The sequence below is a fragment of the Somniosus microcephalus genome, chromosome 8 (assembly GCF_052327205.1).
Source record: "Somniosus microcephalus isolate GS21.2 chromosome 8, FLI_Smic_1.0, whole genome shotgun sequence".
NCBI classification, from domain to species: domain Eukaryota; kingdom Metazoa; phylum Chordata; class Chondrichthyes; order Squaliformes; family Somniosidae; genus Somniosus; species Somniosus microcephalus.
In genome coordinates, this window is record NC_140994.1 from 80,229,631 (window position 1) to 80,248,543 (window position 18,913).

General features: G+C 46.0%; 1 protein-coding gene across 1 annotated transcript in view; it reads right to left on the reverse strand.

Annotated features, from left to right (window-relative positions):
* LOC147113665 (uncharacterized) overlaps positions 1–18,913 on the reverse strand; it is a 126,765-nt gene that overhangs the window by 87,377 nt on the left and 20,475 nt on the right. The window contains exon 2 of the mRNA XM_085994913.1: positions 2,847–2,962. Within this exon, the coding sequence (XP_085851039.1) occupies positions 2,847–2,902 (56 nt within the window). The 5' untranslated portion in view covers positions 2,903–2,962. The remainder of the gene's footprint in view (positions 1–2,846; positions 2,963–18,913) is intronic.

Sequence of the window (18,913 nt, forward strand, 5' to 3'; positions counted from 1 at the left end):
TTTCCGCACAGGCAACACCTATTGTCCATGTCGGCCTATGACTATCACTCATCAAAAGTACGAGGAAACCCCAATGGAATCTCGGGAAAGTTAATTGGACTGTGTTTAGCAAGACTGTTCAATGAATCATCGTTACTATCCCACATCCCAATCGAGGAAGCTTACAAACGTGTCGTGGCACCCTCTACAAAGCTGCAAAATCCACAGTTCTCTTGGCCTTGTACACACTGTGCCTGGACAGAGAGTGCGCTGCCCCATTGAAACCGTACGAGGAGTCTGGTGACCCAGATATCGTAGACTGCCTGCTTGAATCACTTGATGCTGCTCGGCCAGCCCGTTGGGAAGAGTCAACCTCACAGATGGCTTTTACTCACTGGGCTCGGACAAGCTGGAGCCTTGTCCGCCTCCTGGGTGCTGCTCAACGTCCACCGGCCCAGACCCGACCATCTGTGCCAGCCACCTACTACAAGTGGCAACAGCCCCTGCAACAAAGTCTTTGAACAGAAAGTACACGATGAACGGTGCCACATTTGTAGAAATTCTCTGAACCAGGACTCCCCAACCAGCCTTCACACCATCATAACTTGACTGTGCGGCACAATGTGAAAGCTGGTACCGCAGCTGCCTACCACAACATATAAACTGAATTTTTGAAGAACCTTGCGCTTGTTATCGGTTATCACTTTTCATGACTTGTGTTGTCCTGGAAGGCCGATTCCAGCAATATGACACCGAGCAAAGATCATTGGCCTACTTAAACCAGGCAAGGACCCACAGTTAGTAGTGCGCTACCAACCAATCTCCCTCCTGAGCGTTTGCTACAAGAAGCTCGACCGACTGGTTCTCCAGCATTTATCTCCATCGGTCGATCGATCGATGCTGCGTTAAGCTCAGACCAAGCTGTTTTTTTTGTGGTCACAGGTCTCAATCCAAGCACTCGCCCTAACCACCTTCACTGATAATAACTTTCAGAAAAACCTCAAGACTGGTGTTGTCTTCCTCGATCTAAAAGCCGCCTATGGCACTGTCTGGCATTCTGGTATTGAGAGTCCTGCCATATTGGGCCAGCTGCTTTGCAGCATTACTGATACGTGGCTGACATTTCAGTGTACACATGGTCGACCTCCCCAGCTCATGGAGATACCAAATCAATGGCCTCCCTCAAGATCTCAGAGCAGCAGTTCATTGATAAACTGCAAACTGACTAATCTTTGCCAATTCTCTTGCCATTGGCTGGTAGGAGCTTTTCCCTTATGGCAAGAGATATACCCTGACTGTTCTTTGCCTCTGGTCCTCCTCTTGCTCCTTGAGCATACCCAGCTAAAGCAAGACATGTTTATGCGCCCATGCAGGACACTGCACTGAAACAACTGAGTCGCCCTTAACAACGTTCCCCATTCTGCTCCTTGCTAGCTATCTGCCGACACGCTCTACTGCCCAACGGCTTTATGTTTGGAGAATAACAGAAAGTTCTCAGTGTTCCAGCCAATATTGATTATTCAATCAACACCACAAAGATTATCTGGTTATTGAATCATTTTTGTTTGTGGGACCTTGCTGTGTGCAAATTGGCTGCTGTGCTTGCCTAGAATAACAACAGTGACGGCCTTTTAAGTGTGATTTGTGAGAAGTACTTTGAGACATTTCTCAGAGACGTGATAAGGGCCCACATCATTTTTATTTTGTGTATAATGTGTAAGATTATGTCCACCATACACAATGCGTTATGGATCGGAAGGTAAGCCTGTGCTTAACAAATCCTAAACAAGCCAGAAACATCAACACAAGATCTTTGTGTTAATATGCGTTAAATTGATTTTGATCCCAGGAGAAATTTTGGGAGTGAAGCAAAATTTTGTCAATGTTCCCTTACTGCAAGTCCACCAAATTACTATATATTAACATAAATTATCACAGTTCCCATAAATCTCTGCATTTATTCATAATAATCTCAATGTTGTGTCTAACCAGATATTAATACACATTTTCTTAAAAGCTGCTAATTGACTGAGCATGATCAGGGGCGTTTCTCCTGCATGTCCAGCACTTTGAGGGAAAAAAATTCTCTCTTATTTCAAGTCTAGCTTGAAGTTGGTTAATTATATACTCGTGACTTTTAGATCTGTACTCACAATTCAACCCCTTGCAGCTACATTATCCATTTCTGGTCAAATATTGCCAACTCACTTTCTTATTAAAGAACTCTTTGTCTCAATCCAAGATGGAGTAATCAACTGAGCAGAAAGCCCAGTTACGGAAAGCTACCCATGTTCTTCCACAACTGCCCTTTTGGAACTTAAATAAGGTGAATAAATAAGTATAACAACTTGCATTTATATAACACCTTTGATGTAGAAAAACATCGCAAGGTGCTTCTCAGATGTGTAAGAAAAAAGGGATGTGGAGATAAAGGAGGACATGTTAGGGGTGATCACAAGTTTGGTTAAAAGAGGTGGGTTTTAAACATCAACTTGCATTTGTATAGCGCCTTTAATGTAATTAAATGTCCCAAGGCGCTTCACAGGAGCTTTATTAGACAAAATTTGACACCAAGCCACATAGGAGATATTAAGTCAGGTGAAGAGAGGTAGGATTTAAGGAGCATCTTAATGGAGGAGAGAGGGGTTTAGGGAGGGAATTCCAGAGCTTGGGGCTTTGGCAGCTGAAGGCATGGCCGCCAATGGTGGAGCGATGAATATGGGGGGATGCACAAGAGTCCTCCTCAGGAGAGGTGGGAGACGACCCCGCCCTCCAGCGAGCCGTCTCCTGGGCTGTCCCTGCTACCACTACCTGCTCCTGTTGACTTGTGCTGGCTGCTTGGCCAAGTGCAGACTCTTCTAACCCACCTGGGTGCCAATCTCTGTGCCGCTGCTTGGGAGGAATGGAGCTCATGATGGTGCATCCTCAGGAGGATGGTCCTTCTCTGAGGGGTTTACTTCAGGATCTTGCAGCTGAGAAGGACCTAGAGGAGTAAAGAGTAAAGGGAAAAGAGTTAGCATGGTACTAACATGCTGGACAATAGCGGATAACAGGCATCACAAGGCAACTTGCAGTTGACTTAGTTGTGTGCAGTTGAGTATCCACCAGCTTGGTGCATAGGGAGAGAACCCAGATGGGAGTGCAATATTCCGCAACTGAATAGCAGAGTGCAAGAGCAGTTGAGTGTAAAGTGAAGGAGTTTGATCCCCAGGCAGAGCCTGCACATTTAACGACTAGGTTATTTCAGGTTTTGACTTTCTCAGCTATCCAGCCTAATCCCACTTTTCGGCTCTTGGTCAGCAGCCTTGAAGGTTACAGCACTTCAAGCGCATATCCAAGTACTTTTTAAATGTGATGAGGGTTTCTACCTCTGCCACCCTTTGAGGCAGTGAGTTCCAGACCCCCACCACCCTCTGGGTGAAAAAGGTTCTCTTCAATTCCCCGCTAATGCTTCTACCAATTACTTTAAGGCAAACACCAGAAATCCAAGCAGAACTACTAACCACACAGAGCTTTTAGTATCACCCCAAATTCTTTTGAAGATCGGCTGTGAATCATTCATGATTAATATTGTTATGAAGTGACAATTGCATAGATTCTTGTGGTGTCTCTTCAAGATTAAGTCACAACCCCATGAAAAAGAACCAGTGAATGCTAATGGCTAGTTAAGCCCACATGATCTGGAACCATAGTTAGTTTGACACCTCACTGTCTGCTGACCAGGAGACTACAACACTTGATGCTAACATGCACAATCCAAATTTACTCCCAAGCCAAAACGCTGTAAGTCAGACAAGGTGATCCAACACCTGGGTGCTTTGGATTGCTTGGGTGCAGTGAAGACAGGACAATTGTGTGGGTAGCATGCACATCCATGAGGGAGTCGGCCTGATTTTCTGCCCTCGGTATTACAGCTTCTAAACAAAAATACATAACAAACAAAACTGTAGACACACACATTTGCTATCTGTTATAGGAAGCAAGGTTTCATACAACACAACACAGACCTGTGTATTTATACTTCTTAACTTAAATCGAATTCTAATGCCCAAGGTAACTCCCTTCATTTAAAGTGGCAGAATTAAACAACATCTTGTTTGAGAGACAAGCGACGTGTAATTTTTATGTACACACTGACAAATCCCCTCAGGCATTTCTCAGTGAGTTGGAGGATATGATGTCTTATAAAAGTAGGAGTGGTATTAACAAAATGTGGTGGGGAAGTGTTACATCGAATTTACAGCACAGAAACAGGCCATTCGGCCCAGCAGGTCTGTGCCGGCGTTTATGCTCCACACGAGCCTCCTCCTACCCTTCTTCATCTCACTCATCACCATATCCTACTACTCCTTTCCTCCCTCCTGCACTTATCTAGCTTCCCCTAGTTATAGGAAGCAAGTCAGATATGTAATGTATGTACCTTTAAGAGAGGAACTATCTTTTACAGCCCCTGTATACTGCAGTACCAGTAGTGACCACACCTGTATATAACACCGTGTAGTAATTTGTACAGTTAGTTCCAGCATACCCTCTGTTCAGTAAACACCTGTTATTACCGTTCTCCTGCAGTCCGTGTGTTATTTATACGCGGACACTACAGTGGCGACGAGCAGGTTCGAACTCACCTGCAGCACTGCATCACGTCACGGGGATCCATCCCTGAAAAGAAGCTTCTTGGAGGTCGAAGCCAGAGCAACGGGCGTCGACCACGGGCAACCGCCCAGTGATCCATCAGAGTTCAGAGAATCGCAGGGGAGGCTGTGGAGAGCTGGGCTTGGTTCTCCAGTCAAGGTGTTCCAGCAAATCGGGCTGGTAGCAGGTAGTGCGCTGACCCTTCCCGGACTGCGGTGGGCTAGAGCTCGATCGAACGGCTCTGCAAGGGGGCCGAGCAGCGTCGTTGGGAAGAAAAAGAGAGAGGGTGGAGCGCACAGGGCGCGGCTGGTGCTCAAGAGCTGGGCAGCGTAAAAGAAAATAAAAAAGGGGGAAGAAAAAAAGATGCGCAGTGGACAGCGTCGAAGAAGAATAAAACTAAGAAAATTAATTGACAAAAGAGAGCGCGCGAAATCCACAGGGCACTGCCATTACTATTTAGAATGCTAGGAGCAGCGTTGGCAGCAACGGGGGAAGAAGGAAAAGCGCGGGAGGTGCCATTTTAATCCATTGGGGAAGAAGGAAAAGCGCGGGAGGTGCCATTTTAAACCACCCAAGATGCCGAAGAGTGGCAGCATCACTGCTTTCGACAACGAAATAGAAGACTGGACCACGTATGTGGAAAGAATTGAAGTGTACTGCAAGGCAAATGAGGTGGCCGATGAAAAGAAGGCGTCGGTATTATTTAATTTGATGGGCGCGAGAACGTACGGCCTATTGCGGAATTTAATTACCCCAGCTAAACCAATGGAGAAAAGCTTTGAAGAGATTGTCAATATCTTACAGGAACATCTAAACCCTACACCGCTGCTGATAGCAGAAAGATTCAAGTTCCATAAAAGAAACCAGCACAAAGACGAAAGTAATGCTGACTATCTTACGGAACTACGCAAGTTATCGAAACACTGCCAGTTTGGAGCAGGACTGGCAGATACCTTAAGGGATAAGTTTGTCTGCAGGCTCCAGAGTGAAGGAACCCAGAAACGACTACTTTCGGAAAAGGACCTTAAGCGAGAAAAGGCTTTCAGCATTGCAGTATCCTACGAAGCAGCAGCATGGGGAGCTGTGGAAATACAACAGAAACCGCAAGAATGTAGCACCAATGAAATGGCATATGGAGCAGAAAAGTGCTATCGCTGCGGCAGAACAACCAGAAGGATTGCTGGTTTAAGGACAAAGTATGCAGGCAATGTGGAAAAGTGGGACACATAGCACGAGTCTGCAGGTCGGGAAAGAAAACCAACACTAAAAGAACTGAGGAAAAGTACAAGAAAGTACAAAAGATGACAGACAGTAGTTCAGAAGATCAGAAGAGTGATAATGACTCCGGGAGCAGGAGACTAAGTTGTCTAAAGTTACACAACATGATCGCAAAGGAGGATCACCGAACCATTTGGGTCACCCTCATGATAGCAGGGTCCCAAGTAAAGATGGAATTGGACACAGGATCAGCCCTAACAGTCATGAATCGACGAGACTACGAGCGGCTATTCTCACACATACCCTTGAAGGACACGTCCATTGTCTTGAAGACATATACGGGGCAAAAAGTCTACCCCAGAGGAACAATAAGGGTGCCCATTAAATACAACGGCAAGGAAACACAGAAACCGTATCTATATATACTACAAGATGGAGGACCACCATTATTGGGACGTGAATGGATCCGAAAAATACAACTGGATTGGCATTCCATTCAGGCGCTAACTGTGGCTGACAAAAAGGATGACGACATCACACCTGGATGACTGTCAAAAATTCTAACTGACGCGAAAGAGGTGTTCCAGCAAGGACTTGGGACTCTAAAAGGCGTAACGGCAACGATAAAAATTGAAGATAACGCAAACCCAAATTTTTTTAAGGCCAGACCGGTACCGTATGCGATCCGCCCAGCCGTCGAAGCAGAGCTGGAGAGTCTGGAGCATTCGGGTGTGCTGTCCAAGGTGGACTGGAGCGAGTGGGCCACACCCATCATTCCTGTAATGAAGAAATCATTGAGCAGCACACCTGGGGAGCCGAAGAAGGTTCACATCTGTGGGGACTTTAAGGTAACTGTGAACCCAGTCCTTCACACAGTACAATATCCACTTCCGCGGATAGAAGATATTTTCGCCTCACTATCTGGAGGGAAACGCTTTACGAAGATTGATCTGGCCCAAGCGTATCTACAAATGGAGGTAGAAGAAGCATCTAGAAAATACCTCACGATAAACACTCAAAGGTCTTTACCAGTACAACCGACTGGTATTCGGGGTAGCATCAGCTCCGGCTATTTGGCAGAGGGCGATGGAACAAGTCCTGCAAGGGATCCCGGGGACCCAGTGTTATTTGGACGACATCCTGGTTACGGGCGAAAATGACAGTGAACACCTTGCCAACCTGGAGCAGGTGCTCACTAGATTACAAGAATATGGGCTACGAGCCAACCGCCCCAAATGCGAGCTTTTCAGGAAACAAATCCCGTATTATGGCCACATGATTGATGAAGAGGGGTTACATAAGTCCCCAGACAAGATTGAGGCAGTAGTCAAGGCTCCAGCACCGGAAAATGTGTCGCAACTGAGGTCGTTCCTCGGGTTGGTGAACTACTACCATAAGCTCTTGCCAAATTTGTCTACAATTCTGCACCCACTGAACGCCCTGCTGCAAACTGGAGTAGCATGGAAATGGAGTGATGAGTGTAAGCGTGCCTTTCAGAAATGTAAATGCCTAATCACTTCAAAAGAAGTATTGGCCCACTACAATCTAACACTACCGATTCGGTTGGCATGTGATGCGTCTCCCTACGGCATTGGAGCGGTGCTGTCGCACAAATTCCTTGACGGTTCAGAGAGGCCAATAGCCTTTGCATCACACTCGTTAACCTCAGCCGAGCGTAACTATGCCCAGATTGACAGGGAGGCCCTCAGCCTGGTGTGGGGGGTGAAGAAGTTCAATCACTATCTGCATGGGCAGAAATTCACCTTACTGACTGATCACCAGCCTCTTGTCTCCATTTTTAACCCAAAGAAGGGCGTTCAGGTGATGACGGCGCAACGGCTGCAAAGATGGTCCCTTTTTCTAGGGGCACATCAATACGAAATAGAGTATAAGGGCACGAAACAGCATGGAAACACTGATGGGCTTTCGTGCCTGCCACTGCCTACGGTGGAGGAAGCACCTGCAGTGGACCCTGTTGAGATATTCCATTCAACCATAGTCAAATGTCTACCTGTTACAAACTCAAATATAGAGAAGGAAACCCGAAATGACCCGACACTCTCTCTGGTCTATGATTTGACGGTGAAGGGATGGCCAGCACATGGCGACTCACTGTTGCCAGCATTCTCGCCAAGGAGAGAACAGCTATCAGTGTGCCGGGGGACCTTGATGTGTGGATCCCGAGTGGTAATTCCACCCAAGTTGAGAGATAGAGTGCTCAATGAGCTTCATGAGGGTCATCTGGGAGGGGTAAAAATGAAGAGCCTAGCCAGGGCGTTTGTGTGGTGGCCGGGAATCAATAAAGAAATCGAGGAAATGACCAAGAGATGCACAGGATGCCAGAAAGTCCAAAACACTCCACCACAGGCCCCGCTACACCCATGGGAGTGGCCCTCATCTCCATGGCAACGGGTACCCATTGATTTTGCTGGTCCATTTATGGACTCAATGTTTTTAATCGCCGTGGATGCACATTCGAAATGGCCAGAGGTCATCAAAATGTCCTCCACCACCACGGAGAAAACTATTGCAGTCCTACAGACCATCTTCGCCAGGAATGGCTTGCCAGAACAGATTTGCTCCGACAATGGACCACAGTTTGTGTCCGAGGATTTCCGGAGGTTTTTGAGGAATAATGGGGTAAAGCATTACACATCCGCCCCACATCATCCAGCCACAAATGGATTGGCTGAGAGGTTTGTTCAAACCTTTAAAAAAGCAATAAAGGCGATGTATAACGACAACATACCACTGCAACACAAGGTGGATAATTTCTTGTTTGCTTACCGGAATGCGACACATGCAGTCACCAGCCATGATGTTCTTTAACCGAAGGTTAAGATGTCGCCTGGATTTGCTCAAGCCAAACATAAGACGAGATGTTGAGAATAAGCAATTCCAGCACATCAATGAGAAGCCAACCAGGAGCTTCAAGATAGGGCAACCAGTCTTGGCCCGTGACTACCGAACAGAAAAATGGCAGCCAGGAACGATATGCACACGGCAGGGACCACTAATGTACACAGTGGACGTTGAAGAGAGCATCGTGAGACGCCATGCTGACCAGATTCTAGAGTCACAGGAACAAGTCAAGCCCATGCCACGATCATACGCACCTGGTGATGAACCTAAAGTACAGATTGCGTCTACCTCAGAATCAGTGGTATTGGAAGCTGACGAACCAACCAATGACAATGAGCCAGAATCAACTCCGCTGCAAGAACAGGATACTCGAGAAAGGCACTATCCAGACAGGATCAGGAAGCCTCCTCAAAGACTGAATTTATAAATGATTACTTTCAGCTGATGTATCTAGTACAAAGAAAATTGTAATTGTAATTAGTTATTATTTAATTGTTAAATGATTGTTATGTACTGTTTATCTAAAAGGGGAGGAATTGTAATGTATGTACCTTTAAGAGAGGAACTATCTTTTACAGCCCCTGTATACTGCAGTACCAGTAGTGACCACACCTGTATATAACACCGTGTAGTAATTTGTACAGTTAGTTCCAGCGTACCCTCTGTTCAGTAAACACCTGTTATTACCGTTCTCCTGCAGTCCGTGTGTTATTTATACGTGGACACTACAGGATACTTTCAGGACACGTGCACTAAACTCAAAACTATTAATACGTTAATAGGAGATCTCCCGTGGCATTGCTCAGAATGAGTCAAAAATACATTGGCCCTGATTTTAACTCTGGGTGGGAAGTGGCTGCTAAAAAAAATCAGGCAGCCCATGGCCATCCACCAGCATGCAGCTAGGTGTGGGAAGGGGCTTCTTGGAGGGTCTCGTGGGAGGAAAGAAAGGGAATCCGGGGTGAGACCTAAACTTTCCAGTGAGGCCTGAAGGAACAGTCCAGCTCCTCCCAGCCCACAGGGAAAATAAAAATCTTACGTTGAACAACCTCTTCTGGTACCGGATCCTCTTCTGACTTGGCTTCACCCGGGGAGAAAGCAGCAGTGTTTTCCCCGCCCTAGCTGATGTTGGAATAGCAGTCGGAGACTCAATTATGTCATCAGAGCCCGATCTGAACATGGCATGGAGGACCCAGCCAGAGTCAAAAATGCAAATGTTGGGATCTGGTTGGCTCCAAGGCGGGTGAGAAACATTTTAACTGTCAATTACCTGGTTGCTGCTGGGCATGCATGGTTAACATCACCCCCATTGTTTTATAACATAGTGTGTTGCATTGCACAATGCCTCACAATGTACTATCAGGGCCATTAACTGCTTTCCTCACATTTGATTTGTACATTCCCTATCTCTTCAATTCTGATGTGATGCAGGAAAGCCCTGCAGCGGGTAGTCAAAACTGCCCAACGCATTACCGGCACCCGGCTACCGACCATAGAGCACATATACCAAAAACGCTGTTTACGGAGGTCATGGTCCATCATCAAAGACCCTACCCACCCCAGCCACAGTCTGTTCACCCTCCTGCCATCTGGGAGACGCTACAGATGCATTCGCACCCGTACGACCAGATTTAGGAACAGCTTCTTTCCCAGGGCTGTCATCCTACTGAACTCCACAAATAAACTCTGAAGCCTGCACATCTGCCAATGCACTTTATTATGGTTATGTTTATGTTAATGTATTACAAGCCAAATGTATGTTGAATGTTTAAATGTCTTAATCTAAATGTACACTCTCGGGAGCTGCAAGCCTACATTTCGTTGTACTGCACTTGTGCACTAACAATGACAATAAAGTTGATTATTATTATTGAACGAATCAACAAAATATGATGACTGAAGTGTGACATGAAGAAATTGTGAATCTTTCAGGGACTGAACACTATACGCAAGATTTTTACAAATTTTATATAGATATATACCTCCCAAGCCCGTGACTTTTATCACAAGAACAAGGGTAGCAGGCGCATGGGAACACCATCACCTGCAAGTTCCCCTCCAAGTCACACACCATCCTGGCTTGGAAATATATTGCCGATCCTTCATCGTCGCTGGGTCAAAATCCTGAAACTCCCTCCCTAACAGCCCTGTGGGAGTACCATCACCACACGGACTGCAGCGGTTCAAGAAGACGGCTCACCACCACCACCTTCTCAAGGGCAATTAAGGATGGGCAATAAATGCTGGCCTTGCTAGCAACGTCCACATCCCATGAATGAATTAAAAAAATACGTACATAAACATTCACAATTTTTTTAAGTAAACAATTGCTGCTCAGGCTCGCTTTTTATGTGGAAACCTTTCATTTCAAAAGTAAACAATGACTGTAGTTTAAGATGATAATTGAAATAGAAGTGAAAATGTAGCACAGGTTTAATGTGATTCCCTCGTGTGGTATATGAACTAGTCCAGGGTATTTCTTCCCTGATATCCTGCCTGAAGTACCAAGTGCGGAGGAGTCCTGAGATCTGATGCTGACCTACTTGTGATTCAGCTGGCTGTATAGGCTTGCTTGCTTTCAGGGACTTCTTCCGTCAAGTGAAGGCAGGTAATGGCAACCTCCTCCAGCCCTACAATCCTCCGATAACTCTGCAGTCCTCCAACTCTGGCACTTTGTGCATCCCCACTCCCTTCGCCCCTCTGTTGGCGACTATGTCTTCAGCTGTCTGGCTGTAAGATCTGGAATTCCCTTCATAAACCTCTCTGCCGCTCCCTAATCCTCTGAGACCATTCTTTAAGAAGCTCCTTAAAACCCACCTCTTTGACCAAGTTTTCAGTCACCCATCCCAATGTCTCCTTCTCTGGCTCAGTGTCAATTTTTGTCTGATTACAATCTTGTGAAGCACCTTGGGATGTTTTACTATGTTAAAGGTGTTATATAAATGCTGCTGTCGTTACACAACACAGCAACAACCTAGTCTATAGAAAGTTTGAGTGTGATTGAGAGCTGACAGATTGCATTGTAATTGTTAGCAGTATCTTAATATTTTTTCGGAGACATGGCTGCAAGACGGTCAGGACTGGGAACTGAATATACCAGGTTATAAGGTCTACAAGAAGGATAGGGAATCTGGTAGATGGGGAAGAGTAGCCTTAGTGATTAAGGATGAAATTACGCTATAAGAGATAATGTAATGAGAGGTAAGCAGGCAGTGGAGACTTTATGGGTAGAATTAAGAAATAGAAAAGGATTTAAGACTGTAGCCGGAGTTGTATATGGGCCCACTGGTAGCAGCTGTGAAGTGGCAGAATGTATTAATGCAGAGATTAGACAAGCATGTAATAAAGGCAGAGTGGTTTTAATGGGGGACTTCAACTTCCATATAGATTGGGATAAGCAGACGAGCTCATGTCAGAAAGGTAGCAAATTTCTTGAGTGTGTTCAGCAATGTTCCCTTTAATTTTTTTTGGGTGCGCGGCCCCTTTAAGGGGCTGCGTGGACCATTCAAAATACGCCGCATGTGCATATTTTCCTATTTAAAAGCCGGTGAGCTGACTGCGCGGGAGATGCTGGGCCGCGCAGCTTAAAGGGAACATCGTTTTCTGCAACAATATGTCCTCGAACTGACAAGGGAGTAGACCATCTTAGATTTAATAATGAGCACTGAGCCAGATTTAGTTAACAGCCTAATGGTGCGTGAACTATTATCTAATAGCGAACCATAATATGATTGAATTCAACGTTGTGTTTGAAAGTGAGAAATGCGGAACAGCTACTAAAATTCTAGATTTAAGGTTCAGCCGACTTCAACAGGGTGAGACAGAGACTGTTGTCAGGAAGGGACAGAAGGTATGGAGTAAAAAGTAAAGTACTAAAAAGGGAAAAAACAGGAACTAAGTGTTACAAAACATATTTGAAAGTTCTTTATCTGAATGCACGTAGCATTCGTAACAAAATGAATGAGTTAACGGCACAAATAATGACATATGGGTATGATCTTGTGGCCATTACAGAAACATGGCTGCAGGGTGACCATGACTGGGAATTAAACATACCAGGTTATTTAACAATCAGGAAGGACAGGCAGGAAGGGAGAGGAGGTGGGGTGGCTATGTTAATAAAGGAAGGAATCACTATAATACAGAGAAATGATATTGGGTCAAAGGAGCAGGATAGTGAAACAGTTTGGGTGGAGGTAAGGAATAATAAGGGGAAAAAAACACTAGTGGGTGTAGTCTATAGGCCTCCGAACAGTTGCAACTCTGTTGGACGGAGTATTAATCAGGAAATAGTTGAGGCTTGTAATAAGGGAACAGCTATAATTATGGGGGATTTTAATTATCATATTAACTGGACAAATCAAATTGGGCAGAGCAGCCTTGAGGAAGAGTTCATTGAGTGTATTAGGGATGGGTTTCTTGAGCAGTATGTAACTGAACCGACCAGGGGGCAAGCAACCTTAGATTTGGTCCTGTGTAATGAGACAGGATTAATTAAAAATGTCCTAGTAAAGGGTCCCCTTGGAATGAGTGACCATAACATGGTTGAGTTCCATATTCAATTAGAGGGTGAGAAGGTTGGATCTCAAACAAGCGTGCTGAGCTTGAATAAAGGAGACTATGAAGGTATGAGAGCGGAATTAATTAGAGTGGACTGGGAAAATAGATTAAAGGGTAAGACGGTACATGACCAGTGGTGTACATTTAAGGAGTTATTTTACAACTTCCAAAAAAAATATATTCCACTGAGGAAAAAAGGGTGTAAAAGAAAAGATAGCCATCCGTGGCTAAGTAAAGTAATTAAGGATAGTATCCGACTAAAAACAAGGGCATATAAGGTAGCCAAATCTAGTGGGAGGATGGAAGATTGGGAAGTCTTTAAAAGACAGCAAAAAATAACAAAAAGATTGATTAAGAAAGGGAAGATAGATTATGAAAGTAAATTAGCAAAAAATATAAAAACAGATAGTAAAAGTTTCTATAGTTATATAAAAAGAAAAAGGGTGGCTAAAGTAAATGTTGGTCCCTTAGAGGATGAGACCGGGAAATTAATGGTGGGAAACATGGAGATGGCAAAAACACTGAACAATTATTTTGTATCAGTCTTTACAGTAGAGGACACTAAGAATATCCCAACACTGGACAAACAGGGGGCTCTAGGGGGGGAGGAACTAAATACGATTAAAATCACTAAGGAAGTGGTACTTGGTAAAATAATGGGACTCAAGGCGGATAAATCCCCTGGACCTGATGGCTTGCATCCCAGGGTCTTGAGGGAAGTAGCGGTAGGGATTATGGATGCATTGGTAATAATTTTCCAAAACTCACTGGACTCAGCAAAGGTCCCAGCAGATTGGAAAACTGCTAATGTAACACCCTTATTTAAAAAGGGTAGTAGGCAGAAGGCTGGAAACTATAGACCTGTTAGCCTAACATCTGTGGTTGGTAAAATGTTAGAGTCCATTATTAAGGAGACAGTAACGGGACATTTGGATAAACATAATTTAATAGGGCAAACTCAGCATGTTTTCATGAAGGGGAAGTCATGTTTAACAAATTTGCTTGAGTTTTTTGAGGAAGTAACATACAGGGTGGATAAAGGGGAACCAGTGGACGTAGTGTATTTAGACTTCCAAAAGGCATTTGACAAGGTGCCACACAAAAGATTATTGCTCAAGATAAAAAATCACGGGATTGGGGGTAATATTCTGGCGTGGGTGGAGGATTGGCTCTCTAACAGAAAGCAGAGAGTTGGGATAAATGGTTCGTTCTCAGATTGGCAACCAGTAACTAGTGGTGTTCCGCAGGGGTCAGTGCTGGGTCCCCAACTCTTTACAATCTATATTAACGATTTGGAGGAGGGGACCGAGTGTAACATATCAAAGTTTGCAGATGATACAAAGATGGGAGGGAAAGTAGTGAGTGAGGAGGACATAAAAAACCTGCAAAGGGACATAGACAGGCTAAGTAAGTGGGCAGAGATTTGGCAGATGGAATACAATACTGGAAAGTGTGAGGTTATGCACTTTGGCAGGAAAAATCATAGAGCAAGTTATTATCTTAATGGCAAGAAACTGGAAAGTACTGTAGTACAAAGGGATCTGGGGGTCCTGGTGCACGAAACTCAAAAAGTTAGTATGCAGGTGCAGCAAGTGATTAAGAAGGCCAATGGAATGTTGGCTTTTATTGCTAGGGGGTTGGAATATAAAAACAGGGAGGTATTGCTGCAGTTGTACAAGGTATTGGTGAGGCCGCACCTGGAATACTGCATACAGTTTTGGTGTCCATACTTAAGAAAAGACATACTTGCTCTCGAGTCAGTACAAAGAAGGTTCACTCGGTTAATCCCGGGGATGAGGGGGTGGTCATATGAGGAGAGGTTGAGTAGATTGGGACTCTACTCATTGGAGTTCAGAAGAATGAGAGGCGATCTTATTGAAACATATAAGATTGTGAAGGGGCTTGATCGGGTGGATGCGGTGAGGATGTTCCCAATGATGGGTGAAACTAGAACTAGGGGGCATAATCTTAAAATAAGGGGCTGCTCATTCAAAACTGAGATGAGGAGAAACTTCTTCACTCAGAGGGTGGTAGGTTTGTGGAATTTGCTGCCCCAGAAAGCTGTGGAAGCTACATCATTAAATAAATTTAAAACAGAAATAGATAGTTTCCTAGAAGTAAAGGGAATAAAGGGTTACGGGGAGCGGGCAGGAAATTGGACATGAGTCTGGGTTCGGAATGGTCATGGCCCTGTGGGTAGTGGAGCGGGCCCAGGGGCCGTGTAGCCTTGTTCTGCTCCTACTGTGTTCTAATTCTGTTAGATTTCAGGAGATGGTTTTATTCCTGTTCCTGGCTGGGGTGGAGATCGCCTTTACAGAAGGTAAGTACTGTAGAAAATATAGGGACAGAGTGATCTCCTGGAAGAATTTCGATCGCCTAGATGGGTCGGAGAGGAATTTCCCAGATTTTTTTCTCCCAAATTGGCCATTGGGTCTTTATCTGGTTTTTCGCCTCTCCCGGGAGATCACATGGGTTCGGGTGGATGCAGAGTGATAGAAGATTTGAGGTTAGGATCAGATCAGCCATGATCTTATTGAATGGTGGAGCAGGCTCGAGGGGCCGATTGGCCTACTCCTGCTCCTATTTCTTATGTTCTTATGTTCTTATGTTCTTATGTTGTAGGATTCGCAAAATTTCCACATTTCCCCAAAGTTATTAATAAAAGGGACCCTGCATGGACATTTTAAAAAGGGTAACCAAAAGATGGCGTCCACACCTCGTGGCCAAAAGTCTGCAAGATTTTAAAGCTTGGACTCTGTGGCAGCACAAGCAGCCTGTGGGGAAATCGAAACCTAAAATGCAGTTTCTGTGAAAAGGACTTTGTGTTTTGGAAAAGCAGACAGCAAACATTAGAATATGCATTAAGCCAGATCGTAGACAGATCAGAACTAGTTGGGCCTATACTTGAGGCCATCAAGTCATCTGCATAAATAATCGGAAACAGCTTAAGGAAGCCATCGAGGCCGGACAGGCCGATTAGAATGCATTAATAACAATACAGCTTGGACATCAGGCCATTAGGTGCGATAAACGGCCATCTAAAAACAGTTAGTTTAGATTGCTGTAATTATTTAAAGCAGCCTGCCAAAATTGGAACAATGAACTAACCTGATTTGGCGCGCAGATAAGGGATGAAACAACGGGTATAACTGCAGGCCCCAGGTAGCAATCTAGCTCGCTCTCTGCTCTCTCTTGCGCTTGGCCCTCGCTCTTGGTTCCTGGCTCACTCGTGCCTTGGCCTCATGGCGGGTCTCTCCTCGCTCCCCGCGGGGAGGTTTCAGCAGCGAAGTACACCATACAAACAGCCGGGGAGGAGAACAAGACCCGAGTCCCTCGTCATCTGGGACGCCCAGGCCGCAAAAGGGGCGAGACGAACTTTGAGCAGGTAGACGAGATGAGTCGAGACGAAGAAGACGATAAAACTCGATAAGGGCAGAGCAGGGCAGCGAAAAACGTATCGCTAAAGACCAAGCGTCGAGTTATAAGCTGGCGCTTGGGAAGACGAACATCTTGTTGCACACTGTAACGCAGGTGCCTACGCTACCATGAATATACTGTCATTCGATGCATGGGTAACAAAATCTAAACAACAAAGACTGTTAACTGTCTGATAAACATAACGTTACCGCCGACGACCGCCCGAGGGAGAAGAGGAGTATCCCCCATCGGGACGAGACGACGACGGTAGCGGAGGAGAAGAAGGTGCGTCGCAGTAGCAGCTCCCGCACCGTGCCCCCGAAGACCACGTGATGACGGGGTACCTAAGAGGACAGAGAACCAAACCTCAAAATCTGCATTTTGTTAACAGTTGGCCTTGTTTTGGATTGGTGAGCATGAATTCTGGCCCCTCATAGCTTAATCTAGTTAGGTATAGGGGGTGGGATAAGGATAAGGGGATTGTTAATATAGTTTGTTTTCCCTCGATGTGCCGTGTGTTCCCCATTCCATGTATAAGTATAGTTATTTTGTATTTGCCTGTATTTTATGCTAGTAATTTCTCATAAGACTGTTATTCTCTGTTTTAATAAAATCCTGGTTTTCTTACATCCAAACCACCTGTCTACTCGAGTCTTTCTGTATCGCCGCCTGTACCTAAGTCCGGTGTCTAGAACCCAAGGGGCGTGGGAGCGATTCGAACCGCTCACAAACAGTCAGGGGCATAACTGACTGGGCGCACGTGTCAAACCCGCCACCCCCTTACAGAATGGCAACCACAGCAGGACACTGGCAACAGGGTTGCGATACAGTAGACAATGGTTCGGATGAGCAAACCATGATGGAGGAAAGGATTTCTGATTATGTGTTTAGCAAGGTGAATATCACTAAGAAGTGGATTACCACTCTGTTAAATGCTGGGTGTCCGGTAAATGCAGCAGCTAAGTGGACAGAGGGAAAGGAACACAAGAAGTCCTTAGAGAAGGCAGTTTGGCTGATGTGTTTTAAAAAGCAGGTCCAGCTTTTGGACAGGCTCATTGCAGCACAGGCAGTTGAGTTAAGGGAGTCAGCCCTGGAGATCCAGGATAAGGATCTAGCAGGGGAGAAATTATTAGTAGCTTTGCAGGCCCTAAATCAGGAGAGAGTGCATTTAATGGGAGAACACAAGGCCCAGTTGGAGTACCTACGGTGCCAAGTCACCGAGGCCAAGGGAAATGAGTTAAGGTTGCGGGAGAAGAACGCCCACTTTGCAAGGCAGATTAGGGAACAGGAAGAGAAAGGACAGGAGGTAAAGGCCGCTTACAAGCTAGCGAGCGAGCAGGGGTTTGAGGAGGCAGACCACGGCCCCTGTAAGGAGAGAATAGAAAATCTGAGCCGGGCCCTCCGGAAGGCAAAAGGCATGGTATGCCTCATAGGCCCAAAGGCAGGCCAGGCAGATTTTATGGGGAACGAGGGGAGGACAGTTCCAACGTCACCGGTAGTGCTCAGGAACGACCCGGTTGAGAGAGAGGAGATCTCACGACCACCACCTGTAGCGCCAAGTTTCAGTGAGGTTTGGCAGCAAGGGGGGGTGGAGCCAGAGGTGGAGGCGTAGGTGGAGCAACCCCCGCCAGAGAGGTCGGAGTCGGGACCGGTGTGCCCAGCACGGCATCGGAGGTTCGGCCCACCCGTCAATGGCGACAATGAGGGACCCCTCCAAAACCAGTTCGTATTTCCCTTTAACACCCAACAGCTTAGGGCTATGGTCAACCATATCCCGAAGCTCTCCGAAAAGGGAGACCCCTCGATCCACTTCAGGGAAGTAGAGCAGGGAGCCAGCGTCAACGACTGCGATGGCGCTGAGAAGGCCAAGATGCTGCTATTCTCCCTGGAGAGTAGTCTCCTCCAATCCCTCTCTGACGAGTGTAAAAGGGGGCAGAACGGGTACGAGGAGCTTAGAGATGCGGTTCTGGAGGCCATGGGGATGAATGAGGGAAGTCCTTTCTCCCGTGTGGAGAAGACGATCTAGCTCCCAGGGGAGACCCTGCAGGCTTTTGCGGACCGGCTGTGGCCGGTGTACCGGAGCGCCTGTCCAGGGACGCCGGACCGAGTGTTTCTGAATGGGGATCCCCTGGCCCATTGGCTCCGTTGCCTGGTGGCGAACAGCTTGCCACAGGTCTGGGCCAAGGCAGAAGTCTGGTTCGACCCCAAAAATCCCCAGACCACCGAGCTTACGGTGGTTAGGCAG